A 26688-nucleotide genomic window follows, 5' to 3' on the forward strand; every position below is an offset into this window, starting at 1 on the left:
CAACAACAAATCGATGCCATTTTTTAGCAAATTCTTTGATTCGAAAAGAAAAATAGTTAACCGTTTTTTTAAGTTATTGACTACAAACATGCATCTGCATAGAAATGCTTGCCCTGTTTATAACAAACAGTTTACCACTGAAAACAAGAACAACAACGTTTTGTTTTGCATGAATTTGTTTTGTCACAGGGACGGGAAGTTTTTTTTTATTTTTTATTATCTGTCTTCTTTAATGATGACCATTAAGTAGTTTAGTGCCAACCTAAAAGTACAAAAATTTTGAGGCTCCAAATTATATTTTAAAAATAATTACAAATCACAAAATTTCTTTGATTTTTCGTTTAGCCTATAATAGTCTCAGTTTTGCTTCTCTGGTTTTTGAACATGTATGTATATTCTTCACTTTTTTTCAAACAACTTTTGTCACATGTTTTTGGAATTTCTTTCTACTTTGTTTTTGATATTTTGTAATATTTTTCTTATACTTTTTATTCATTTTCGTTCTATTTACTCTTTGTTTTTGTTTTATAAATTTTCGTTCTCTTTACACTTTGCTCACTTAAAAAAAACTCTTTTCTTTAACATTTAGATAAACAAAATTTTATTCGTCTTAATTATCACCAAAAAAATAAAAAAAAACAATATACAACTTTACAAAACATAATTTACAACATTTAACACAGGGTACGCACTTCAGGATATATTAAATACTTTTCACAATTGTTCCATTCGGCAATATCATTACCACCAACCACTGCCACCTCCATAGCCGCCATAACCACCATAGTTCCAGCCACCACCATGACCACCACCTAGGCGAATAACTTTAATAACTTTGACACCACCACCATAGCCTCCACCATAACCTCCTCCATAGCCACCGTGATAGCCACCACCATAACCACCGCTATAGCCACCACCATAGCCTCCACCATAACCACCACTAGACCATCCTGAATTTATAAATCCTGCCGAAGCAACAGCAATTAAAGCAAATAAAATGATGAAAACTTTCATGGTTTCAAACTGGAAACAATTTCTCGAGGACTAATTTAAAATTCGAAGTGTTCCAATGCAAATCGAATGTTGTCGTTGAAAGACTGTAATTGAAATGCACTTATCTTGTGGTATTTATATGAGACCAAAAAATAAGTTTTTTTTTATCATAGGGGCTTAAAGTTAAAATGACATATGGAGACAGACAGATCAGAAACCCGAAAAAGTGTGTTAAAAAAAGAAGAAATAATTGTATGTATGCTGCAGTTTCGTTAAATTTGTTGTTGTTCTTACTACTATTTCGAAGGAGAGATAGGAAGAAGATTTTTATGTAAAACCAAACCCATACAAAAACCAGAACATCTACTTTATATAAGTTTAATATGTTTATAATTCTTATTGAATCAACTCTTTAGCACACAACTGACCAGGGTCAACCACTTAAAGTTACTTTATTTTATATACAAAAATATACATAATAACACGCTTTAGTTTAAAAAAATCTTAAAATCTTTTATTTACTTGACACTTGGCTGGACATCATGATGTGCTAGTATTTCCTACAATTGCTTCAATCATTTTTACATTTAACCAAATAATTGTACACAATAAGTACTACATATACACATGTATACAATAACTATTTGGTAAACCTCCCTGTTTAGAGATTATCGAACATCTTGTTATTTCAGTTTTAATTTTGTTTCAGTCAACATAAGAAGTATAACTATTTCAGTTTTATTTTATTTTATACCAGTTACAATTTAAGCCTCTTAGTTTTAAGATAAACTTGTTTAAACTGCACTACCTGAGGTAAGGAAGAATATTTAGTTTTAATAAAGTTAATAGTGTTTATTAAACTTTTTAAAGTTTAAAGGACTTGAATTATGACACCAAACATAAGAGATACTTGCTTCGTTTATTATTATGGATCGTCTATAGACGAATATTTGCGGCTCCAGAAATGTCAATTTTCTATAACTATATGTTATAGACATATTAACAAAAGCTTCTTTTCAAAAAAACTTTTCTACATAAAACGTAGCTTTTATTCCGAAAGTTTTCTAAAAAAAACTAGCTTTCACACTAACTAGCTTTTCAAAGAGCAGTTTTACACAAAACAAAACTTTTATTTAAGCAATTTTTTTATAAAAAAAGCTAGATTTTATTTAAGACATTTTGTAGAGAAAAATAAGCTTTCATTCAAGGAACTTTTCTTCACAAAATGAAGTTTTAAACTTTTCTATACAAAAACTTTTATTTTAGAAATTTTCGTCCAGAAAAATATATTATTATTCAAACAGCTTTTATACACAAAACGAAGCTATCAACTTTTCCTTACACAGAAAAAATTATCGGTAGTTTATTTTCAATTAACATGTTTTAATTTTCTTTATTTTTTATTTAAACAAATTTTTATTTGTCTTAATTATCTCGTTTTTTGACACTGTTTGAAACTAAAGTGTAAAATTTTGATTAAATTTTTAATTAATTCAATTAATTTTTTAATTGATTGAAAAATTTTTTCTGGCCTTCTTTTCCATTTTAAATTTTTTTAAATATTTTATTTTTAATTTTTGTGCTAGCAATATTTATAATTCTTAAATAGTCCATAAAATTTTAGGCATATAATATTCAAGTTTCTTTACAATTTATGAAACACTTATATGTTAAATTGTGTCAATAAAGTGATAATTTTTGAAAATGCTGAACGCATTGTTAAAGGTCTAGTATTCCTTTAACGTTGTGTGTAATCGATTAATAATTTAATTGTTTGAATCACAATCTTAATTGATTTATAAAAAATTCTCTATCAAACAGTTTAATTTATTTGATTAATAATTTAATAAAAAATCAATTTTATATTTATTAAATATTTAATTTATACAATTAATGAATTAATCAATTTTAAATCTTGTCTCAATTATTGACATTAATTGTTCTGATTAATCCGTTATTTGGAAAAAAAATATATATTTTTACTTTTTTACAAATTTGGTAATTGATATCATCATTTTGGTTATAGGTGCAAAACTTGTTTGATACAATTATTTTGATAATTAAAACTCATTTTCAGTTTTTTCTGTGTATTAAAGCTACAGAAAAATATGTTATTATTTAAAGATCTTTTTTACACAAAACGAAGCTTTCATTCAAACACTTTTTCTATAAAAAAAACTAGCTTTTTTAAAGAAATTTTTGTTGACTAAAATAAACTTTTCTTATAGGAGCTCTTTTTTCACAAAAAAAATTCTTTGCAGAAACTCTTTAATATACAAACTAGCTTTCATTGAATAAAGTTTTGTCCCAAAAAATAAAATATTATACAAGGAGCTTTTCAGCACAAAATTAAACGTTCTTTTAAGTAATATTTGTATATTCAAACTAGAAAATTTTTGTACAAAAATATGTAATAATTCCAAAAGTTTTTCTAAGCATCTAAAAACTAGCTTTTATTTATGAATTTTTTGTTTAAAAAAATATTAACTTTCAATAAAAAAAGCTGTAATTTACGAAACATTTTCATCGAAAAATCCCCAGAACATGTCTATACATAACTAAGCGTTCATTCAAACATTTTTTTTTAAGCAAAAAGTTTAAGATAAATTCATCAAACAAATTTTCCGTAAACCATTTGATGTTTGTCAAGAATCTTTTCTTTAAAAAAATTAAGCTTTTATTTTAACAGCAGCTGTTATTTAGGCATCTCTTTTGAAGAAAAAAAAATAGCTTTTAGTCATGCATCTTTCGCATAGAAAAATTAGCTTTCATTCAAGCATATTCTCTCCAGAAAAAGTTATTTGCATTCAAGTGACTTCTCGATAGAAAAAGTAAATTAAATTCAGCTTTCATTTAATAATCATTTTTATAGACAAAGTAGTTGATTTTTAGCAACTGTTCAATAGAAAAATGACATTTTATTGGAGCAATTTTTATGTAGAAAAAGTAGCTTTCATTCCAGCAGCTTTTACAAATACAGTTTAGCTTTTAATTAAGCAAATTTTATACTGAAATAGCTTTTATTTAATAAATTTTTCTTAAAAGAAATAAAAAAGTTTGATTCAAATAAAAGCTTTTATTGAACTTTTCTATAGAAAGAGTAAAATTCATTCAAGAAGCTTATATTCAAGTTTTTTATATAGAAAAAATAGTTTGCATTCAAATTACTTTTCTAAAGAAAATTAGCTTTTATTTTTTTAGACGAAATAGACAAAGCAGCTTTCATTTAAGCAACTTTTCTATAGAAAGGGAAGCTTTCATTTACGTAACTTCTTTGTGAGTAAAATTACTTTGTAAGCAACCTTTTTTTAGAAAAAAATTATTCTATAGAAAACATTTCTATAGAAAAAGAAGCTTTTATATAGCTAAAGTTCTAAAATTCTGTCAAAAATATTTTTACGTTAGAATAAGAATAAGGCTCCCTTTCAAGCATATTTTGTAAATATTTTTTTTTTTACAAAAAAGTTTCCTGAAGAAAAAAATATCTTGAACATTTTTCTATAGAAATTATGCTTTTTAGATTGTGTAGAGAAAAAAGTTTTCTTCAAACAGCTTTTTATAACGAAAGCTTCCAGTCGATTAGCTTTTATATAGTTAAAGCAGCTTTCAATCTAAAAATAGCTTTAATTCAAAAAATTTTTCTTAAACTAAAATTTCTTTACTCAAATATCATTTCTATAAAAAGTTTTATACGAAAAATTTTTAAAAAGAAAAGCTAGCTTGAAAACTTTTCTATAGAGAAGAAGCTTTCAAGCATTTTTTGTATAAAAAAGCCTTTTTTAGAAAAGTGGCTTTCACGCTTTATTATAAGGGAATTTTTGTAGAAAAGTTAGCAATGGATTAGATCCTATATCTGCAGAAAGTAAAAAATTAGTACTATTAATGGTTTTTATCATTTTCTACGCGTGTGAAATTAGGAGTACAATGAAGCTCTTAACAAAGCTCTTTGCTTCAGATGATTAGATTCATACAATTTATAGGTTTAAGAGTAAAACGTTGAAATTAAAATTTTACTTTTTACAAAATCAAATAAATCCCTATTACAATTCGTCATGGCCGCTTCCAAATTCTAGCGCAAACTAAAAATGCAGTAAATGTAATGCATTTTTTTTTTTTTGTAAATGACACTTTGTTCAGCTGCCTGGAATTTATTTTATGGGTAATTTTCAACTCATTATTTGTCGTTCTGAATGTCTCTTCTTGTTTAGTCATCAACAGGTTAAACTTATGGTTTAACATTTACACACAATAGTGGAAAAATGAAAAAATAAAAAAAAACTTGCAAAAGCCACATGCATTCAATAAAAAAGACACTCTTGCAACAGAAACAACAATTGTTTCCGCTATTTAAGTCAGACTTTATTTTTAAGTTCTTAAATCTTCTTCAAGCTGAAAACACAAAAAAATATGTTTCATTCGCTGTATTGTGTTGAGACTGTTGAAAACATTAAACATTTTGAGGGTCATTTATAAATTGTCTGTCTGTCCGTCTGTCCGTCTGCTTTAACTTGAACTGCTAGTAAAAATGTAATAAAAGTTCTTTAAGCCCACATTGCACAAAAACTTATTTCAATACTTGCAACATACTTAATGTAATAATTAAATTTTATAGTTTAATTTTTATAGTTTTATACCCTACACTACTCATTTACAAGTTATGAAAATTACACTAAAATAAATACCCACAGAAATAAAAGATAATTAAATTTTAATAACTTTTAATAATAGATTTTTTTTGTAAGAAAACCTACATAATACATAATGTTATTACTTAACATAACTGGTATTAAAAAATGCACACATAAAATCTAATAACAATTATTAAATGTTAATAAAATGTTGGAAAAAATATTAACAAAGTTAAACATAAAAGCTAACAGTTTCTTAAGAAATAATCTCATAAGTTAACTAATTCTTCTTCTCCTCACAGTTGCCACATTCAGCAAAATTCAATGAACGATGTTTGTTGCCATTCCTGCCATATGGGGCTTCACCATTGACCTCCAAGAAATAGTTACCCTTAACATCAAAGGGTACGGCATAACCCATAGGCACCTCTTTACTAGGGCATTTACCCTCGCGCAAGCGTGTTAAAGAGCTGCAGCGAGCTCCTATGAAATTAAATTCATTGCCCGGATATACAGTCTCAGCAAAATATTCCCAAGCTCGGGCATGAGCACAAACGACACTAAGACAACCGGTGGGTAAAGGATCCAAACCACCAGGATAGAAATCTATATCACCCATAGGATCACGTTTACCCAAAACACCAGGATTACTATGGATAACATCGATAAAATCAGCATCACCTCTCAATAGACCCGAAAGTGTTTCACCCTCATTAAAACAGGGTTTGGCGGGATCCAAGCCAGTTATACGGGGTATAGACATGCCAGTCATCAATTGGAAATTACGACCTGCAGAACCCATTATATGTGCACCCAAACTGTGACCTATCAAATGTATATTTTGTACTGGTACAATTTTAATTAATTGTTTAAGACCCTCAGCAATATTCATGCCCAAATCTTCGGTATTAAAGGCAGACCAAGTGTACAAAGTATCCACAAAACTAGCAGCATCAACGGCCTGAAATAATATATTTTTCAAGTAACTAAACTGATTACTTAGATTACCTTCTTACTCACCACAAAATTAACATCTCCTCTACAATTATAGGCTTTGGCGAATACATCAATTGTATCGGTTTCATTAACGGTAGTGGTCCATCCTGTTGCTAAGATAACAACTTTTTTATTTGGATCAAAATGTGGACTTGTCCACATATCATTGGCTCTCAATAATGGAAAACTGTATCTATCACAGGCCGTTCTTAGTTGAAATTGCATTTTGTTAATGTCGGGTGAAAATTTGGGAGTTATGGTCTGTGACGCTAAAGCGGAAGAGCCTAAAAGAATATTTTCATATAATGAGATTTATAACAGATCTCAATTTTAACTGATGAATTTTTCCTATAAAATTCACTATAATTAAATTTTCATAAATTTTCACTTACATATTTTATTTACAGAAGTCGATACAAACTCAAATGGATAGCCAGCTATCACTTGTTTACTGGTCTCGAAAAGACCTTTTGGTGTAGGCAATTTATTGGCTACATCTTTTGCAACGCCCGATGTTACATCTACCGTTGATTTGAAAACATTTTTAAAACCAAAATCAGCACCATTAATAACACTTAAGAAGCATATCAAAATTAAAACTTTTATAATAGAACTTTTAGATTTCATGTTGATAATAACACTTATAATTAAATAGTTTCAATTGTAAGAAAAAAGTTCACAAAAGATTTCGTTTTTTTTTTGGTGTTAAACTGACCGACTACCTTGAGTTTTGATCTAAAACTGAAATATAAAATTTGTTAAAATAAATATTTTATACAGGCGACTTTAAACAAAACATCATGTCTGTCTGTTTATCAGTCATATATGGGAATCGAATAAAAATTATTACAATACAAGCGAATACGAGTAGTACTCAGTTGTCATACTAAATATATATAAAGTATATACGTATATATTAGAGCTTTATTTAAATTAAAGATTATGGGAAAGAAGCCTATATACATATATAATACTTTATGTATTTACATAAATTGGCATATTAATATTTTATTAACAAATTGCAAAAAAAAATAAATTTTTCAATGTTATGAAAGTTTTTTAACAATTAGTGATAGTTAATAGTTCTATTACAGTTATATTCTAGATAGTTCTAGTCCAGTTCTAGTTCAGTTTTAGTTCAGTTCTAGTTCAGTTCTAGTTCAGTTCTAGTTCAGTTCTAGTTCAGTTCTAGTTCAGTTCTAGTTCAGTTCTAGTTCAGTTCTAGTTCAGTTCTAGTTCAGTTCTAGTTCAGTTCTAGTTCAGTTCTAGTTCAGTTCTAGTTCAGTTCTAGTTCAGTTCTAGTTCAGTTCTAGTTCAGTTCTAGTTCAGTTCTAGTTCAGTTCTAGTTCTAGTTCAGTTCGTGTTCAGTTCTAGTTCAGTTCTAGTTCAGTTCTAGTTCAGTTCTAGTTCAGTTCGTGTTCAGTTCTAGTTCAGTTCAATTTCTGTTCTAGTGCTACTTATTGTCATTTAAATAAAGAAAATAGATTTTCATAAATATTAACAAAAAATCTAACAAATGTCACTTAGGTATTTCTGGCGTTCATTGTTTTACAAATAGTTGTGCCTCCCAACGCTTTTTACGTTTAATGAATTTCCAATAGGAAGTATGTGATTCTCAGTTTATTTTTATTTTTGTCAGCTATAATATTTATTATTGTGTTTTAATGCAACCGGCAATTTGACTCACAATTCATAAATATCTTAATTTATTTAATACAATTGATATTAGCAGACTATGCACAAACCCTAAAACAAATTTGTTATAATTTCAATTAAATAATAATTTACTTTGCTCTATAGAACCAATTTCGGTAGATTATAATATGGACTTTAAAGTTTGCATTGGTCTGTACGTAGGTCCAACATTTTTTTAATTAATCGAACATAAACTTTAAATTATATATAACAAAATATTTCAACTTTGGTGTGTAGAGTACATAATATATTAATAAATAAATAAAAACGTTTTATGAATATAAATTAATCTATTTATTCAACTACATATGTACAAACAATTATTGTTTATTAGAGAATTAATAAAAAAACAGATTATAACCCTTTATTAAAATATATTTTAATCTCTAAATGTCTTTAGTGACTTTATATATAAATAAAAAATGTTTGGTTTAAATCAGTTGATAAGAATTTTAGTTGGGGAAGACCATTTTAAAGCGAAATTTGTTTAAAGATTTTTTTGTTTAAGATTCAAAAACAAATTTGTTTAACATTTGAAAATTTCTTAGAATTCATATTTTAGCAACTAAGCGAAAAAAATAATGATAATGAATTTAAAATAATATTTCTTAATGATTTTTATGAAGATTGGAAGCAATAATGAATAACACTGTAAGTACTTATGTGAACATGACATAGAAATATGTCGCGATCGGTAAACAAAATTTTGGATCATAGCATGTAATGCCATACGATCATTTATATTTTTGAGAAAATTTACTTTTATAATTAATATGTAAAATTGACCTTAGATCTTTAAATAATAGACATTAGTCATTATTTTTGTTTTGCTTAAAATAGCTTTTAAAAATTTGTGATCATTTCAGAAAAAATTTAGTAAATCTATAAGAATATGTGATGATCATTTAATATTTTCTAAAAGTGAATGAAGATCGTTAAACGAAAACCAAAATCTCTCATATAAAGACCTCAAACATTAATAATTGTCTTACCCTAGCCACCAGTAATTAAAACAATTAAGTGTTTTTTTAGTTTTTATAAATTAACACAAGACATAAAATAGTTTTTATTTCAAATCACAAACAAGTTTAAAGTTTATCAATTTAATCATAATTTAAATCCTCAAAAAAGTATACACATAATTTCGATTTTAGAACAATAAAAATAATTAAAAAAAACACACATTAACATTTTTAGACAAACACAAAAAAATAAATAATCATGAAATACAATCAATCAAAAATTGCCTCCTAGGAGGGGGAAAAATAACGTCCAAGTAAATTTAATTATTCAGATCTAGTCTTTTTCTCAGTCTCCTCACAGGCACCACATTTCTCATATTTCAATAGATCATGTTTATTGCCGTTCATGCCGTAAGGAGCATTAGCACGTACTTCCATAAAATAGTTACCCTTAGCATCGGTGGGCACAGCATAACCCATAGGCACCTCCTTGCCGGGGCATTTACCCTCACGCAAACGTGTTAGAGAGCTGCAACGGGTACCCATGAAATTTTTCTCGTTACCAGGATAAATAGTTTCAGCATAGTAGACCCAAGCTCTGGCATGAGCACAAGATATACCCACACAGCCGGGTGGTAAAGGATCTAAGCCACCGGGATAGAAATCAATATCACCCAAAGGATCACGTTTACCCAAAACGCCAGAATTGGTGTGTATAATATCTATAAAATCAGCATCACCTCTTAGCAAACCCGACAAAGCTTCACCTTCATTAAAGCATGGCTTGGCAGGATCTAAGCCGGTAATACGTGGTATGGTCTTTTTGGTTTTCAATTCAAAATGACGACCAGCAGCACCCACTATATGAGCACCCAAACTATGACCTATTAAATGTATATTCTCTACAGGTACTATCTCAGCTAACTGCTTCAAGCCATCAGCAATATGCATGCCCAAGGCTTCGGTGTTAAAAGCCGACCACGAGTAAAGAGTCTCAATGAAACCGGCAGCATCGAGAGCCTTTAATTGTTATACATATATAATGATTTTAGTTGTTTATAGAACTAAACAAAAACTTATCTCACTTACCACAAAGTTTACACCACCACGACAACTATAGGCCTTAGCGAAGAGGGCAATGGTTTCATCATCATCTACCGAGGTTGTCCAACCGGTGACTAATAATACTACCTTATTTTTAGGATTAAATTCCTTACTAGTCCACATATCATTTGCCTTTAGTAGAGGATAATTGTAACGATTACAAGCTGTTCTCAATTGGAAGTGCATTTTATTGATGTCGGGCAAATATTTCGGAGTTACAGCTTGCGATGATAGGGCAGAGGAACCTGCAGTTATAAATTATAGATTTGTGTTTTTTTCAGTTTGATAATGTTTTCTCAAAAAAGCGTTATTGCTAACCCAACAAATGACTGAATTATAGACTAGACCACAGACCAGTCAATAGACTAGTCAACAGAAAGGCCAATTGGCTAGCAACAGATAGTCTAGAATATAGTCTTATATTTAGACTAATACATAGATTGATACATATAATCCATGCACTAGTCAGTAGCCTACCACTAGACTAGTTAATAGACTACGCAGTGGTTAACCCATCAACTATATATAATCTAACCTTTAGACCAATCCGGTAAACTAGTCATAGGTAAGTCAATAGACTAATCCATTGAATAATCTACACGCTATATAGTCTAACAAATAACCAATAGACTAATCTAAGATCTAGTTCGTAAGCAAGTCCATTCAACAGTCATTAAACTAGTCAAAGACAAGTCAATAGACTGGTCTGTATACAAGGACTATATATTGCTTTATAGACTAGTTTATAGACTCATATTAGTTATATTGGATTATTCCATATACTACTTCATAGACCCCTTATAGATCGCCCTAGAAACCAGTCAATGATAGTACCACGATTACTGTATAGACTATGTACTAATCTGAAGACTGATGTACAGACTATTGTATGATCTTGTCCATAGACTAGTCTGGTATTAGTCTTTGAACTATTCTATAGATGAACCTATGGACTTAAGACAACAGTCAGTAGAAAAAGTCTACAGAATATTAAGTACACTATAGCCTAATCAATTTGCAATTTCAACGAAAGACAATAGGCCGACCATAACTCAATCAATAGAGAAGTTTATACCGTGGACTGGTCTAACGACATTTCAAAAGACTTCCAATATATTAGTTTATTAGCTAGTTACAAAGTAGTCCAAAAACTATTTCATATTCTAATCTATTAGCTAGACAAGTCCATGAACAAAACCATGATTCCCAGAGCAATAGACTAGTCTGTTTTATTAAGTTTTATTAAGATTTTCTCTTGATATTTTTTAACTCTCTTTAACTCCCTACTCTTTAATTTGTTTTTATATTTCTTGATGATATTTTTCCCCTGTCTCCATTTTCGTCTATCTACCTATCATAAACGCAAATTAACTGTTACTTCTCCCTTTACGAATCATAAATCAAAACGAATTTCGTATTTCAGCAAATTTATATATTTCTCTTTCCACTCTTTTAAATTTCAAACTTTTTTACAAAACGATGTACGAACTGAGAGAGTAAAAAAGACATTTAATAACCGTTTTTAATCTCTTTCAAAGAATTAAGAAAATTAAGCATAATTTAACTTAACCTCAATTTGTGATCCAAGACTAATACTTGCAAAGTTAATAAAAGGAAATTTAGAAAGAAAACTTTATAATTGAAAATTGTTTATTAAAATAAAAACTAAAATGCTAGTGAAGTTTAAAAAAGCCAAAGTATTGTGTTAAACTAAGATATTTTAAACAATTTTAACCCTAACCTAACCTAAAAAATTCGTTTATAATATTGAGGTTAGAAAAGCACATGTTTTAATTAAAAGTAAACTTAACTAAAACATTCTTTATAAAATAAAATTATTAATAAAATATTAAATAAATTTTAAAATTTTTATTTATACATTCTACTCATACTTACACATTTTATTAATTGAAGTCGATACAAACTCAAATGGATAACCGGCAACCATTTGTTTGCTTGTCTCAAAAAGACCCTTTGCCGTGGGCAATTTATTTGTTAAATCTTTAGCCACACCAGCAGTAACATCTTTCGCCGAACTCACAATATTTTTCAAACCCAAGTCAATACCTTCAATAGAATTGAAGGTATTTAGGAAAATTAAAACACTTAAAAACAAAAATGATTTCATATTGTCATAAAAAAAACACTATCACAAAAAGAAAAAAATAACACAAAGATCCTAATAAATAATGAAAAAAAATTAAACTTGTTGTCGTCTTGTGTTTTATCCTAAAACTGAAATGTTTTAATTTGGTTCATTTATATTTTATACAAGTTGCAAAAAAAAGTAAAAAAAAATATATGTCCATATACATAAGTGTCTGGAATGTAGATTTATATATATAATAGGGAATATTGGAAATATAATTGAAAACAAAAAAAAAACATTTACAGTAATTGATTGGATGTAGGAAATTTTTTGACAAAAAAAAAAAAAAACACAAAGAGTTCTATAAGTTGAAATGTTCACATTTTAGTTGTAATTTTATGTATTGTTTAATATGTTCAGTAATATGTTCTCTTTATGTTCACGAAATGTTTAAGGTGACCAGCTAAAAAAGTTATATTTAAAGTTTTAGTACTAACAAGTTAAACGTGATCGAACTGAAAATTTTTCATACAAAATATACAAATAAGGAAAAAAGATAATAAGTGAGAAAACGATTTTTCGAAATTGATGTCAGAAATGTTTAAATTTTTAACTTAAATATTAAAAAAATGTTTGGCATTTGATTTGGCCCATTTTAAAATTAAACTTAAAGTAGCTTTGCGTATTTATACCCTACACCACTACAGTTGCGAGAGTATGATGTTTTTGTAACATTTAAGAACATTGGTCCTACATACACCTTGAAGTATACTAATCGGCTAAGTGTCTGTGTGTCTATGTGAATCTTATGCATGCTACAGATTGCGAAACTATTATATACAATTTGACAATTTTTTTGACCCAAGGACGAATCCCATTGAAAATTCAATCGTATCTCACGAATAGGGGTTTTAAGGTTATAATTATATTAAATGTTGCTGTATATGTTCAAAAATTCTATTGCCGATTATTATGGATCGGGATATCACGATAAAATTCTGCATAAATAACTTTAAAGATAACGTAAATGCCTGTAACAAAACTTATGAGGATAGGCCCATATTATGCCCCCTCTTTCAGAAAATCACATATTTTGTCAACAAATTGTTAAAATATTTAGAAATTAATGCAATAAAAAGATTAAATTGTTTAGTATTTAAAATAATTGTCATTTTTCCATACAAGTGTAGGGTAGTGTGGTTGACCATGCCCGATATTGAAATGAGATCAAAATTGTCAACCGCTGGTTGAAATTTGAGGGTAAATAGAAGTTGGTCATTCTGTTTCTGATAACAACACAGTTTTTCAATTCCTTAAATTAAACATATTTTAAATCCTAATATTAAGCGTAGTCAATAAGATTGTTGAAATCAGTTTTTAGAAGAACCCAGATGTCTTCGAAATCCGAATCTTTAATATTTTAGTAAGACATGCTTTCGAATTTAGCAAAATCGGCACAAAAATAACTGAGATATGAACAAAAATTTATGACCATTTCCAAAAGAAATGTATTTACCTAATTATAAATAAAAGCGTAAAAAACAATAACTGAATAAATAGATTAAAATATGACTCTTCCATCCCTGATTTAATTATTAACTTTGACAATAGTATAACAATAATAACATGCAGCATCATATCCCAGCAAAACTTAAAAGAAGTATGTACTTCCAAAAGAATAACATTTATCACAATTTCAAAATTAGCATTAAGTGATGTATTTCACCTTCTGTGGAAGTGATGTTTACTGACGTACAAAGAAGCAAAATGAATCAATTTTTTTTTTTATTATTTTTTGTTCTGAAACTTTTTGAATTAAACCAATTTTATTTTGGAGTTTGATAAATGGACGTAAATGGAATTTGATAAATGGACGTAAATTATTTATTTAAGTCAAAATAATTGTATTCTATATTATTACAATTTCACTTCCTAATAACTTCCAAAAAAAAAAAAAAAGAAAATAAATATTACTTTCTGAGAATGACTTCAGATGTAGTGAATTTAGAATCAAATAAAAAGAACACCCCTTCATGACAAGCCTGTGTTAAAATCACCACTTCTTCAGATCTTTTTCAGTACTTCCATGGAGTAAATTCTACGTCTTTTACTCTTCTTTGAAATTTTTTAATAAATTAATTAACATATGTATACAGTATAGTTCAAAATATAAGCATAAAAAGTTTTGAAATAGCTTTATTTCTTAAAAAATACTTTTAATTCTAAATTAACCAAAAAGATGAGTAAACTGTCGGGACAAGTTTTATTTTGAAATTTTCAAGTTTTCATCAATACTGTAAATATTAGACTGAGAAGCTTGGTTATATTATAATTCATGTTTCTAATATAAAATGACCTTTTTTCGACAAGAATCCACCACCTTGTAAATTGTCATCGTTATTATTATGTGAAAAAAACCAGTAATATTTTGAGAGATTTAATAGGTCATATTTTAGTCGCTCTATTAATATAATATAGTTAATTTAGTCTTTTGTTTATGTCACAATATTTTTTTACAAACATTTTTCAAAAAACCCTCACATCGGAACAAAAAAAAACGCTAAAGTTAGAATTAATTATTTTATTTCATGCAAATCATTTAGGAGTTAAAAATCTAACACATTATTAATTATATGAATCTTTTAAATTATCATGTCTAGCAGGTATGTCGCAAGTGTCTGACAGATGCAAAACAGAGAGATTTATTTTTGACGCGATATTCATAAAAGACTTTTCTACTATTTTACTATTAAGACATTTCCAACAAAATTTTCTCAATGTGTGGTTATCGAATCAAAATTGCTTAACCATTAAGCTACCTCAGGGGTCTCTACGGATAAGCTATTTGATATTATGAGTTCACACAAACTTATGTCCTTAAGCCTAGTCCAACACCTTAAATGTAACTGTCTCCCTTGACAAAAGTTTAAACTGAAATATCAATCAATTCACAAAAAAAAATTATTAGTAGTTTATTTTCAATCAAAATGTTTTCTCTTTCTTTAATTTGTCTTTAAACAAATTTTTATTTGTCTTTATTACCTCGTTGTTTGAAACCTAAGTGTACAATTTTGATTAAATTTGTAATTGATTCAATTAATTTTGTAATTGATTGAAAAAGAATGTATTTTCAATTTAACGAGTGTGTAATCGATTAATAATTTGATTGTTTTAATCACCTTTTTAATTAATTTGTAAACAATTCTCTACCAAACAGTTCAATTTACTTGATTAATAAATTAATAAAAAATAAATTCTATTTATATTAAATATTTAATTTATACAATTAATGAATTAATCATTGATATTAATTATTCTGATTAATTCGTTATTTGGAAAAAATATTTCGTAATTGATATCATCATTTTGGTTATTGGTGTAAAACTTGCTTCATACAATTATTTTAATAATTGAAACATATTTTCATATATTTTTTGTGTTTGTTAAATATCAGATTCCAATGACATTATGTCTTACTGGCACCTAGTCCGAAATAAAGATTTGACAACGTTGTACAAATTTAACTTTTAATACAAAATAGTTTTTATTTCAATTTAAGCTTTTTTTCTCTAAATATTTTAAACGCTAAAGAAAAAAAGTTAATAACTTTTTGAAAAAATTCAAATATTAATTACATTAACTTTTAGTATTTGATTAAATTTAAACAAATAAAGACACAAATCTTCTTCGAAAATTCATTTAAAAAGACTCTAGTATGAGATCCGTATATATTTTATTAACAATGTTCTGTCTAATACCATTTCAATTGTGTCAAGAATCTCGTTTTCTATTCAATCCAGCCCATTTAATAGATTCCGCACGATCTGTTGTTACCGGCATAGGAAGTCAGGTGGTTCAGGGAATATTCTCACCCAGAGATCTATTAAGAGGTTCTAGACAAGTATTATTTGGTTTACCCGAAGTGGCGGTATTTCGTACAATACATGAGCTATGTAAGTAAAAATTTAAATTTTTGTAATTTTATTTTTATATTTAATATATTTATAGGTTCATTATATTTATCTTCCGGTAATATTAATCCCATGATTACACCTGATATTCAACAAATGTATTTTCAATTGCGTACACCTTGCAGTAGTCTCAGTTATCCCATAGAGCAGGCGGGACAAATTTTAGATATCGATGAATTTGATGTTAATAAACCTGTAGTTTTATTTATAAGTGGTTGGACTTCTACCATAGAATCTGATAGTATATTACATATGTCTAAGGCCTATAATTGTCGGGGAGGTTATAATTTTTTGGTATGTATTAATTGTTCAATTCACAATCGGTGTTTTATGGTTGTATCGTAGTTGATTTGTTGTTTGTTTAAAAGAAAATTATTTGAAAAAATTTTATGACATACAACGCTATAACGATACGACTTCGATTGTGAAATGGACAAATGAAAAAACTTTATTTAAAAATAATAAAACTAATATAAGTTTCTTTTACAGGCCTTAAATGCGTCTTATTTCATAGACACTTTATACACCTGGTCCGCTTTTAACACCGAAGCCGTAGGCCGCATAGTAGCCCAAGGTCTGGTACAACTCTATAAAGAAGTACCTGCTGAAAATATTCATTTAATAGGCTTTAGTTTAGGTGCCCATATAGCCGGCTTTGCAGCACGTTACTTTGAAGAGGAGACTGGAGAAAAAATTCAACGTATTACCGGTTTAGATCCAGCCAATCCCTGCTTTGGTGAGGGTCAATCTTTAGCTGGTCTGCAAAAAGGTGATGCCAATTTTGTCGATGTCATACACACTAATCCTGGAGCTTTGGGTAAACGTGATCCTTTAGGTGATATAGATTTTTATGTACAGGGTTTTGCTCCGATTAAACCCGGTTGCAGGGCATTTGGTTGTTCACATACCAGAGCTTGGAAATATTATGCCGAATCGGTATATCCTGGTCATGAGTTGGATTTTTTAGCTACACGTTGCAGTACTTTAAGAAAAGCTGAAAGAGGTCAATGCAAAGCATCTACAGTGTTCATGGGCATAGAAGTGCCCCTTAATGGGAAGGGTACTTATGTGTTGAGGGTTAATTCTGAGGTTCCATATGGCGAGAATGCTAGTTATAATAGTGATTTAATATTAAGTCAATGTGGTTTTTGTGAAGAATAATAAAGTATTCAAAGTTTTTTAAAAGACAGTTTAAAAAGAAAATTGTTCATAATTTTGTATCCATCGCAATTTCATAAAATTTGTTTTAAATTTAAAAAGATTCTCAATAGTTATTAATTTGCAATGTATAATATTTTTAAATTTTATTTAATATGCATATTTAATAAAATAATATAGAAAAAACAAATGAAATTCCACTCCCTATTTGCACAAATCCAAACATTGGCTTGGTACAGCCGGACGACCGTTATTATTTTGACCATAGGGTTTATCAGCATTAACAGACAAAAAGTAATTACCTTTTAAGTCAAGAGGAACATCTAAACCCATTGGAAATTCAGAACCAGGACAAAAGCCATCATTCAATTTAGACAATGAGGTGCAACGAACACCCAAAAAGTTTCGCTCATTACCAGGATAGACGGATTCAGTGAAAAATTGAACAGCACGACCATGAGAACAAGAAAAAACGAAGCAACCTGGCTTAATAGGAGCCAAGCCTCCAGCATAAAAGTCAGCATCACCAACAGGATCCAATTTACCCAATACACCAGGATTTGTATGAATAACGTCGATAAAATCGGCATCACCACGTTGTATGCCTGATAAAGATTCGCCCTCATTGAAACAGGGATTGGCGGGATCTAAAGCCGTAATACGTGTCAAATTTAAACCCGTCTCATAGGTAAAATAACGGCCAGTATAGCCTACAATATGAGCACCTAAACTATGGCCAATTATGTGTATATTTTCAACTGGTACTTTTTCAATAAGTTTCGCCAGAGCTTTAGCCGTTTGGCGACCAACTTCTTCAGTGTTGTAAGCAGACCAGGTGTATAGGGTACTTATAGCTTCTGAGGTGTTTAAGGCCTTAAATATTAGTAAACAATTCTTAAAATTTCTCTTCACCTTTAAAATGTTTTAAAAATAAATAATTTACCAAAAAATTATAATCTCCTCTGCAATGAAAGGCATTTGCCATATCGTTAATATAATCATTATCCGTACTAGCCCTCCAACCATGTACAAACAAAGCTACTTTTTTATTAATATCAAAGTCAGGACTTTCTAAAATATCCTCAGCTTGGGTTAGAGAAAAACTCGTCTCTTTACAGGGTGTACGCAAACGTAAAGTTATTAAATCCATATTGGGTGTTATTTTAGGATTAATAGTGCCAGATGCCAAATAAACAGAACCTTAAAAGTATAAACACAAAAACAATTTCTTAGGATCTAAATTAGTATATAACTCAACAATCAACTTACACAAACGATTAATGGTCTGGAATACGGCTTTCTCGGGTAAACCTACTAATATATTTAACGACTGATTGAACAATTCCTGTGGAGTTGGTATTATTTGTGGAATTTCTTCACCAAGTCCGCCAATAATAGTACCAATTGAATCGAAAAAATTTGATGGAGAAAAGGGATTACCACTTTGAGCATTATTCTTGTGTAACGAAAACCACAAAACTGCTAGAATATATAATAACTTCATTTTAAATTCGAAACTCAAGTTGAAAGTTTGACTTAACCGATTTGAACTATAACTGTTTGAAATCTCTTACCGTTGGCTTTATATAGTAAAGAAAAGTCATAAATAAGATTTTGCAATTTATGTCTTAGGGTGAAATTAAGTAATAAGATTGTTTCGCAAACAAACGATTGAATTGTAATTATCTCTCAGTTTAATTTATGAATGTCATTCTATGAAGAATAGCGATAAGAAAATGTGTAAGCCAAATTAAAAAGAAAAACCCCAATTAAATTTAAAATTGCTTCTGTTCTAATATATATACATATATCTTAAATCAGCTTATAACTGCCGGTTGCATAGTGATTTTTTCAATTAAGATAAATATTGCCTTAGATTGCAATATTTTTCCTTTGTAATTCAGGTGATCACATTATCCTATGGAATTATTTCCAGATTACACAAATAACGTCATTCTTTAGCTTTCAACTTATAAAAATGTTATCTTGTCCGATAAAACTTCTTGTTATCTTTCCAGCAAAAAATAAATGATGTCATACTTTACAAACGATATCTTAATCACATCTAAAAATGCGATTGCATACTTTTCGCTGTTATAAACAAAAAATATCTTTGCTAATGAAAACATAGTTAAAAATGAGAAAAAAGATGTAGAAAAGTCACTACAAACAACATATTCGAAGTACTTCAAATTTTAATGAAAACCAATGAAATTTAGATAAGAGTTTCAGTAAAAGAATTTGGATTCTAAAGATAAGATTAGATGTAGTTCAAAGCTGTCAAAAGGGAACAACATCCCTCCAATGACACGCTAATGTAAAATTCATAGGTCTTTCACCTGAATTTGAAGCACTTCGGGTTACTAGTTGTGTTGAAAATTCTACATCTTTTTCCACACTTTTTTTGCTGGGTTTGTCTGTAGTCTAGTCTATAGATTAGTCTATAGTCTAGTCTATAGTTTAGTCTATAGGCTAGTCTATAGGCTAGTCTATAGTATAGTCTAGAGTCTAGTCTATAGTTTAGTCTATAGTCTAGTCTATAGTTTAGTCTATAGTCTAGTCTATAGTCTAGTCTATAGTCTAGTCTATAGTCTAGTCTATAGTCTAGTCTATAGTCTAGTCTATAGTCTAGTCTATAGTCTAGTCTATAGTCTAGTCTATAGTCTAGTCTATAGTATAGTCTATAGTCTAGTCTATAGTCTAGTCTATAGTATAGTCTATAGTCTAGTATATAGTCTAGTCTATAGTCTGGTTTATAGTCTAGTCTATAGTCTAGTCTATAGTCTAGTCTATAGTCTAGTCTACCCAACAAACCACATATTGTAAAAGTCAGTCAATAATGTCCTAATAAATAATGAAAGAATCGATTCATAAAAAATGTTTATAAAATGGTAAAGTAAAACATCTAAATTTTATTAAATATTATGAATTGAATAATTCTAAATATTTATTCAGGTTTAAATGACAAATTTTTTATTTAAAAACTTTTTTCTCAGTTGCACAAGTTCTCACATTCATTTGGCACGGCAGGCCGACCGCCATTATTCTGTCCAAAAGGTTGTTCAGCATTGACGGTCAAAAAGAAATTACCCGTCAAATTGAAAGGAACAGCAAAACCCATTGGATATGCAGGACCATTACAAAAACCGCTCTCCAAATCCATCAATGAAGTGCAACTAATACCCATGAAGTTCTGCTCATTACCAGGGTAAGCAGATTCAGTAAAATATTCAAATGCACGAAAATGGGAACAACCAAATATTATGCAACCTGGCTTGATAGGTTCTAAACCTTGAGCATAGAAGTCAGCATTACCTACGGGATTTTCTTTACCCAAAACTCCGGGATTAGTGTGTATAATATCAACGAATTTTGCATCGCCTCTCTGTAAGCCACCTAAACGTTTTGAGCCATCAAAACATGGTTTAGCTGGATCTAAACCAGTGACTCGTGAGATAGTTAAACCAGTATAATTGGTAAAATAACGACTAGCGTAGCCCACAATGTGGGCACCTAAGCTGTGACCAATTAAATGTATATTTTCTGGAGGTACTTCTTCAGTTAGTTTTGCCAAAGCCTTTGCAACATGTCGGCCAACTTCTTCAGTATTATAAGCAGACCATGTATATAAAGTTTGTACAGAATCGGAGGAATTTAGGGCCTGTAAGTTATATTAGAAACAATTTATATAGAATGTTCTGCAGAGCTTTCATAAAAATTTACCAAGAAATTATAATCCCCTCTACATAAAAAAGCCTTGGCCATATTGAACACATAATCCGCTTCTGAACTTGAGATCCAGCCGGTAACAAAAATTGCCAATTTTTTGTTGACATCAAAATATGGACTTTGCAAAATTTCTTCGGCTTGATTTAAAGGAAAACTCTTTTCATTACAAGCGGTATGCAAACGAAAACTCATTGCAGCGAAATCGGGTGTTATCAGAGGTTGGGTGGTATTAGTTTGCACCAATAAAGCACCTTTGATAAAAAATCATTTTTAATGTTTTTTTTTTTATTTTAATTGACAAGTTGCTGAACTTACATAACATACTAATGGTCTCAAATGTAGTCGTCTCGGCCATGCCAAATAAATTTTCAAGAGGCATTGTTAGTAAATCTTCTGGTATTGATATTAAATTAGAAATTTCTTGATCAACCGTTGATACAACATTATTAATGGTATCCGAAATTCCAATAGATGCTTTTGCCAAAATAATATTACTGTGGATTAACATCCACAAAATGAGTGTGGAAAAGAACTTCATCTTTAATTAAGTAAAAAACTTGATTGATCAGCAGTATGGCTTTTCAATGGCCTTATATATTAAGAAGACCTTATCCAAAATTATATTAATTTTCGTTATAATTTGGTAATAACGTTAACTTTTATTCAATATTTATTAATTAAACAAATGAAGTCTGAACATATGTTTTATTATTTATTTATTTATTTATTTTAGTTAAATAATACTGTTTTGTATGGTTGTTTGCTTTTTTTTTATTTGTTAGAATATACTTTGTTTAAAATTTGTTTGTTGCTAACATCTTTGGAATTAAGTTAGTCACGATAAAAAAATTCAACTTATTTCATTTACCGAGCGAGACTTTAAGGAGCATTTTACAAATATAATATAACCATCTATACGTATGCTGGGCATATATTGGGGACGGCAAGGTCTACGTGGAACTAGTAGGCGTTGAGCCTGTTGCTCCATCCCGATCTCAGTTGTGCCAAAGCTCTTGTTTTTCGAGGCAGTTTCTTCTCTATTTCTGCTATAGGCGGTGATCAGCCTCCAAGAACGATATTCATGCGGTAACCTGAATCCGCGTCTCCATGAATGTTGTTGAAAGCTGTTATATATGAATTCCGATCTAAAGGATCCTTTACATAACTTTGTATGATCTCCTCGTATATACGAAGGAAGTAAACAAGCTGTCAAAAGTGACTCCCAAAATCTTTGGGTGGTTCACAGTCGGTATTTGGTTTCCATCGACTACTACGCCTAGGTTTAAGTTTACTTTCTTCGTCCAGGCAGTGAAAAGTGTTGCGGAAGACTTGGCTGGTGAAAGTTTCAGGTTGCCTCCAGTAAAGATCATTTTAGATCGTATGCCATACGACGTAGCCCATACGATTTAATGTGAATCAAAACATTCAATTTATATCAATCGGTGTTGCAGACATTGCATAACCTGATGGAGACCAAATTTCTGAGAATATCAGTGAAAATTCCATTACAAGTAACAGTTGCTGAAGCCATATTTAAATCTTCGGCAAAATATGACTAAAAATGTATTACGCTTAAAACACATAAAAATGGAATTAATGAAAAAAAAGCACAACACTTGCTTTCTCCATATTAACATTTATTATTTAAATACAACCACATATTTCACATACACTTTACCGCACACTCACTTGGCACAGCAGGACGACCATTACTATTCTGTCCGAATGGTGATTGAGAATTAGCAGATAAAAGAAAATTACCCTTCAAATCATATGGGACAGCAAATCCCATTTGATATGTAGGACCCGAACAGAAACTATTATTTAAGTTCACCATCGAGGTACATTGTTTAGCCATAAAATTCATTTCATTGCCAGGATAAACTGATTCCGTAAAATATTCAAAGGCCCTAATATGGGAACAGCCAAATCTAATACAACCAGGCTTAATGGGGGATAAACCGTCGACAAAGAAATCAATATCACCAATAGAATTTGTTGTACCCAAAACTCCGGGATTAGTGTGAATAACATCTATAAAAGTGGCATCACCACGCTGTAGGCCAGCCAATGTTTCACCCTCATTAAAGCAAGGATTAGCCGGATCTAAGCCGGTTATACGTGAAATATTCAATCCAGTGTATTTGGTAAAATAACGCCCTGTATAGCCAACTATATGGGCTCCTAAACTATGTCCAATTAAGTGTATATTTTCGAGTGGAATCGTATCCACAAGTTTAGCCAAACTTTGAGCCATTTGCTTACCAACTTCTTCGGTACTAAAAGCAGACCAACTGTATAAGGTTTGTATGGCATCGGACGAATTCAAGACCTTCAGAAATTCACAAATCATATATCTATAAAAGGGTATTTCCAAAGATTTACCAAAAAGTTATAATCTCCTCTACAATTAAAAGCATTAGCCATTTCACCGACATACGATTCATCCGTACTGGACATCCAACCTATTACAAATATTGCCACCTTTTTGTCAACATCAAAGTTAGGATTTTGTAAAATCTCCTCTACATGAGTTAAGGGAAAACTGTATTCCTCACAGGGTGTACGTAAACGAAAAGACATTGTATCTATATTGGATGGGGCACGAGGTTTTATAATATCCGATGATAAGTACAAAGTACCTTAAAAATACAATTACATATTGTTAAAGGATAAGAGAGTCTTTCTGTTTCCTTAAACTTACATAATTTGTGAATGATCTTAAAAACAGCGGTCTCGGGTAAACCAAATAAAATTTGCTTCGATGCTTGAGATAACTCCGAGGGTGTTAGAAGTAGGTAAGTAAGTTCGTTGCCAATACCTTGTACAATGCCGTTGACTGAGTCAACTATACTGAGGATTCCTAAAGAATTCCCTCCCTGAACCCTACCACCACTGTGGATCAAGGACCATAGAAAAACTGTGGCGCGCAATAAGTTCATTTTGAATTTGCTGTTGATACCCCTGAGTTGATAACTGTGAAAAAAGTGTCTTATTTTAAAAACTTAATTATATAATAACAATAGAATTATTTAGTGAAATTGTCACACTATCAATGTTTGCTATAAAACACTGACACTTTTTGGGCCGTCTTTAGGTCACCCCCACGACAAGCCGTAAAATTTTAGATTGAACTTGTGACCCTTTAAATGTGATTACGTTTTCCAAATAAAAACTATTTTCAATTAATTTTGCTTCTCTATTTAATATTTATTTTTACAAAATTTTCATTTAAACTTAATTACACACATTAGCACACTCACTTGGTACTGCAGCGCGACCGTTATTATTCTGTCCATAAGGTTGCTGGGCATTAACCGATAAATAGTAATTACCTCTCAAATCAGTAGGTACAGCAAAACCCATTGGATATCCTTCGCCAGTACAAAAACCATTATTCAATTTACTCAACGAGCTGCAACGTACACCCAAGAAATTCTCTTCATTACCGGGATAAACTGATTCAGTGAAATATTCATAAGCACGACCATGGGAACAGCCAAATCTAACACAACCCGGTTTAATGGGAGCCATACCTTCGGCATAGAAATCAACATCACCAACCGAGTTAGCTTTACCCAATACTCCTGGATTTGTGTGTATAACATCGATGAATTCAGCATCACCACGTTGTAGGCCAGATAAATCTTCGCCTTCGTTAAAACAAGGATTGGCGGGATCTAAACCGGTAATACGTGCAATTTTTTCCCCAGTATATTCTGAAAAATAACGTCCAGCGTAGCCCACAATATGCGCACCCAAACTATGACCAATTAAATGAATATTTTCAGCTGGTATTTGTTCATGTAGTTTTGCCAATGCTTCAGCTAATTGACGACCAACTTCTTCGGTATTATAGGCAGACCAAGTGTATAAGGTGTCAATGGAATCGGAGGAATTTAAGGCCTTAATCAAAAAACTTTCTTCAAATGTTTCACTTTACAATAATTTCCCAATATTTACCAAGAAATTGTAATCTCCTCTGCAAAGAAAAGCATTTGCCATATCGGTGACATAAGCATCTTCGGAACTAGCTGTCCAACCGGTTACGAATATAGCCAACTTTTTGCTAACATCAAAATCAGGATTTTGCAAAATATTCTCAGCTTCAGTTAGGGAATAACTTGATTCCTCGCAAGGTGTACGTAAACGCAAAGACATGGCACTCATATCGGGTGTAACACGTGGACTAATGGTATCAGCCGCCAAATACACGGAGCCTTAAACAGGATTATCCACATAGTTAACATTGTACAACAACATGATCATATACATTAACTTACACAAATTATTAACTGTACGGAATACAGCAGTTTCGGGTAAACCAAATAAGACTTGTTTCGATGCCCTAAACAACTCACTAGGTGTGGGAATTACATTTGGAATTTCCCTGCCAAGACCCTTAACTATAGTACTGAAGGAATTCGCATAATTCGAAACGCCAAAGGAAGCTCGTCCTTGTACACTATGGCTTTCGATCAAAGACCACAGTAAAAATATGGTGTAAAATAACTTCATGTTTTCTTTTTTTCTCTGTAAATTGTTTACAACACTTTTAACTTGAGGATGCAAATCGCAACTGTTGGGTACCTCTTATGTTTGGACTTATATAGTTAGAAAAACCTTAAGTAAATATTTGCTAATTGTATCTTAGAATAAAGTAAATTATATTTAATTAGTTAACTAAGTAAATTAATTATTTCTTTTTTTAATAGCGATACACATGTCTATCATCCAAATATGGTCTTAAGATAATATTTATATAGTATGACTAGGCATTTAATCACTAAACAATAGAAAATGTGCAAGTTTTAATTTTCTTTATCATAACAATTGAAAATATAAACTTTTTTGTTTAGTTTTGACTTTAATAATTTATAAAAGAAATTTATCTTCATACGTTTAAGAATCTAGAAAAAATTTGGAAAATTATTTTATAATTAGTTTACATTATGCACTATTTTTTAATTTATAACAAAATTTTAATTTACTCACCTTTGTCTTATCACTAATTACTTTCTATTTAATAACTTTTTTTATTTATTTACAAAGAAGAATTTGTTTATTATTGCAAATAGTTTGTTTTAGAAATGAATAATAACAATCAATAGTTATTTTATTTATATTTATTTATCACAAAATATGATAAAACACTATTTTTACGTGTGCTGTGTGATAATTTAACAGATACTATAATAATGTTTTAGAATTATTTGTTATTTTTTAAACATTAACAATCAGAAGATATTTCAATGCTGATTTCATATTAAGCTTAAGCTACGTATCCTTAAGTAGCAATATACAAATTTAAAAAAAAAACCGTTAAAGGAAGATTTTGTGAATAAGTTGTTGTTTCTTAA

The 26688-nt window shown here is 29.9% G+C and overlaps 8 protein-coding genes across 8 annotated transcripts in view; 1 reads left to right on the forward strand and 7 right to left on the reverse strand.

The window, feature by feature from the left end:
- LOC111680147 (anoctamin-2) overlaps positions 1-26688 on the reverse strand; it is a 181412-nt gene that overhangs the window by 104108 nt on the left and 50616 nt on the right. The gene's annotated exons all lie outside the window — the stretch shown is intronic.
- On the reverse strand, positions 578-1124 carry LOC111680135 (glycine-rich cell wall structural protein 1.8-like). The gene has a single exon (XM_046946203.1). The coding sequence runs from the start codon at positions 1015-1017 to the stop codon at positions 742-744; it is 276 nt and encodes a 91-aa protein (XP_046802159.1). The 5' UTR covers positions 1018-1124; the 3' UTR covers positions 578-741.
- LOC111680116 (vitellogenin-3-like) lies at positions 5698-7247 on the reverse strand. Its single transcript, XM_023441738.2, has 3 exons — positions 7013-7247; positions 6645-6904; positions 5698-6585 (listed from the first exon to the last, which is right to left on the reverse strand). The coding sequence occupies exons 1-3, from the start codon at positions 7245-7247 to the stop codon at positions 5905-5907; spliced, it is 1176 nt and encodes a 391-aa protein (XP_023297506.2). The 3' UTR covers positions 5698-5904.
- Positions 9322-19141, reverse strand: LOC111680137. The gene is made up of 7 exons (XM_046947087.1): positions 18869-19141; positions 18543-18799; positions 17812-18472; positions 16388-16419; positions 12278-12524; positions 10367-10626; positions 9322-10297 (listed from the first exon to the last, which is right to left on the reverse strand). Exons 1-7 carry the CDS (start codon positions 19101-19103, stop codon positions 9602-9604), a joined length of 2388 nt encoding a protein of 795 aa, XP_046803043.1. The 5' UTR covers positions 19104-19141; the 3' UTR covers positions 9322-9601.
- Positions 16154-17759, forward strand: LOC111680136 (vitellogenin-1-like). The gene is made up of 3 exons (XM_023441759.2): positions 16154-16423; positions 16479-16735; positions 16931-17759. Exons 1-3 carry the CDS (start codon positions 16186-16188, stop codon positions 17600-17602), a joined length of 1167 nt encoding a protein of 388 aa, XP_023297527.2. The 5' UTR covers positions 16154-16185; the 3' UTR covers positions 17603-17759.
- On the reverse strand, positions 20560-21881 carry LOC111680125 (vitellogenin-1-like). Its single transcript, XM_023441746.2, has 3 exons — positions 21644-21881; positions 21323-21579; positions 20560-21260 (listed from the first exon to the last, which is right to left on the reverse strand). The coding sequence occupies exons 1-3, from the start codon at positions 21864-21866 to the stop codon at positions 20592-20594; spliced, it is 1149 nt and encodes a 382-aa protein (XP_023297514.2). The 5' UTR covers positions 21867-21881; the 3' UTR covers positions 20560-20591.
- LOC111680138 (vitellogenin-1-like) lies at positions 22895-24270 on the reverse strand. The gene is made up of 4 exons (XM_046947088.1): positions 24033-24270; positions 23714-23970; positions 23018-23660; positions 22895-22899 (listed from the first exon to the last, which is right to left on the reverse strand). Exons 1-4 carry the CDS (start codon positions 24268-24270, stop codon positions 22895-22897), a joined length of 1143 nt encoding a protein of 380 aa, XP_046803044.1.
- Positions 24517-25901, reverse strand: LOC111680115 (vitellogenin-1-like). The gene is made up of 3 exons (XM_023441737.2): positions 25612-25901; positions 25292-25548; positions 24517-25234 (listed from the first exon to the last, which is right to left on the reverse strand). The coding sequence occupies exons 1-3, from the start codon at positions 25844-25846 to the stop codon at positions 24566-24568; spliced, it is 1161 nt and encodes a 386-aa protein (XP_023297505.2). The 5' UTR covers positions 25847-25901; the 3' UTR covers positions 24517-24565.

Source organism: Lucilia cuprina, chromosome 3 (genome assembly GCF_022045245.1).
Source record: "Lucilia cuprina isolate Lc7/37 chromosome 3, ASM2204524v1, whole genome shotgun sequence".
NCBI classification, from domain to species: domain Eukaryota; kingdom Metazoa; phylum Arthropoda; class Insecta; order Diptera; family Calliphoridae; genus Lucilia; species Lucilia cuprina.

What these genes read in the sequence shown, in the direction of transcription:
- LOC111680135 (XM_046946203.1), bottom strand. Translation starts at nt 1,017, where the DNA reads ATGAAAGTTTTCATCATTTTATTTGCTTTAATTGCTGTTGCTTCGGCA.
- LOC111680138 (XM_046947088.1), bottom strand. Translation starts at nt 24,270, where the DNA reads ATGAACTTATTGCGCGCCACAGTTTTTCTATGGTCCTTGATCCACAGT. An exon ending in TAAGATCATTCACAAATTAT is followed by an intron (nt 23,971 to 24,032) that starts GTAAGTTTAAGG and finishes TGTATTTTTAAG; the next exon opens with GTACTTTGTACTTATCATCG. An exon ending in GAGGAGATTATAACTTTTTG is followed by an intron (nt 23,661 to 23,713) that starts GTAAATCTTTGG and finishes GAATTTCTGAAG; the next exon opens with GTCTTGAATTCGTCCGATGC.
- LOC111680116 (XM_023441738.2), bottom strand. Translation starts at nt 7,247, where the DNA reads ATGAAATCTAAAAGTTCTATTATAAAAGTTTTAATTTTGATATGCTTC. An exon ending in GACTTCTGTAAATAAAATAT is followed by an intron (nt 6,905 to 7,012) that starts GTAAGTGAAAAT and finishes ATATTCTTTTAG; the next exon opens with GCTCTTCCGCTTTAGCGTCA. An exon ending in GAGGAGATGTTAATTTTGTG is followed by an intron (nt 6,586 to 6,644) that starts GTGAGTAAGAAG and finishes ATATTATTTCAG; the next exon opens with GCCGTTGATGCTGCTAGTTT.
- LOC111680137 (XM_046947087.1), bottom strand. Translation starts at nt 19,103, where the DNA reads ATGAAGTTATTATATATTCTAGCAGTTTTGTGGTTTTCGTTACACAAG. An exon ending in ACGAAATACCGCCACTTCGG is followed by an intron (nt 12,525 to 16,387) that starts GTAAACCAAATA and finishes TTGTGATAGTGT; the next exon opens with TTTTTTTATGACAATATGAA. An exon ending in GTGGTGGTGTAAACTTTGTG is followed by an intron (nt 10,298 to 10,366) that starts GTAAGTGAGATA and finishes TAACAATTAAAG; the next exon opens with GCTCTCGATGCTGCCGGTTT.
- LOC111680115 (XM_023441737.2), bottom strand. Translation starts at nt 25,846, where the DNA reads ATGAAGTTATTTTACACCATATTTTTACTGTGGTCTTTGATCGAAAGC. An exon ending in CCGTACAGTTAATAATTTGT is followed by an intron (nt 25,549 to 25,611) that starts GTAAGTTAATGT and finishes ATCCTGTTTAAG; the next exon opens with GCTCCGTGTATTTGGCGGCT. An exon ending in GAGGAGATTACAATTTCTTG is followed by an intron (nt 25,235 to 25,291) that starts GTAAATATTGGG and finishes TTTTTGATTAAG; the next exon opens with GCCTTAAATTCCTCCGATTC.
- LOC111680136 (XM_023441759.2), top strand. Translation starts at nt 16,186, where the DNA reads ATGAGATCCGTATATATTTTATTAACAATGTTCTGTCTAATACCATTT. An exon ending in TCGTACAATACATGAGCTAT is followed by an intron (nt 16,424 to 16,478) that starts GTAAGTAAAAAT and finishes ATATATTTATAG; the next exon opens with GTTCATTATATTTATCTTCC. An exon ending in GGGGAGGTTATAATTTTTTG is followed by an intron (nt 16,736 to 16,930) that starts GTATGTATTAAT and finishes TTTCTTTTACAG; the next exon opens with GCCTTAAATGCGTCTTATTT.
- LOC111680125 (XM_023441746.2), bottom strand. Translation starts at nt 21,866, where the DNA reads ATGAAGTTCTTTTCCACACTCATTTTGTGGATGTTAATCCACAGTAAT. An exon ending in TGAGACCATTAGTATGTTAT is followed by an intron (nt 21,580 to 21,643) that starts GTAAGTTCAGCA and finishes TTTTTATCAAAG; the next exon opens with GTGCTTTATTGGTGCAAACT. An exon ending in GAGGGGATTATAATTTCTTG is followed by an intron (nt 21,261 to 21,322) that starts GTAAATTTTTAT and finishes TATAACTTACAG; the next exon opens with GCCCTAAATTCCTCCGATTC.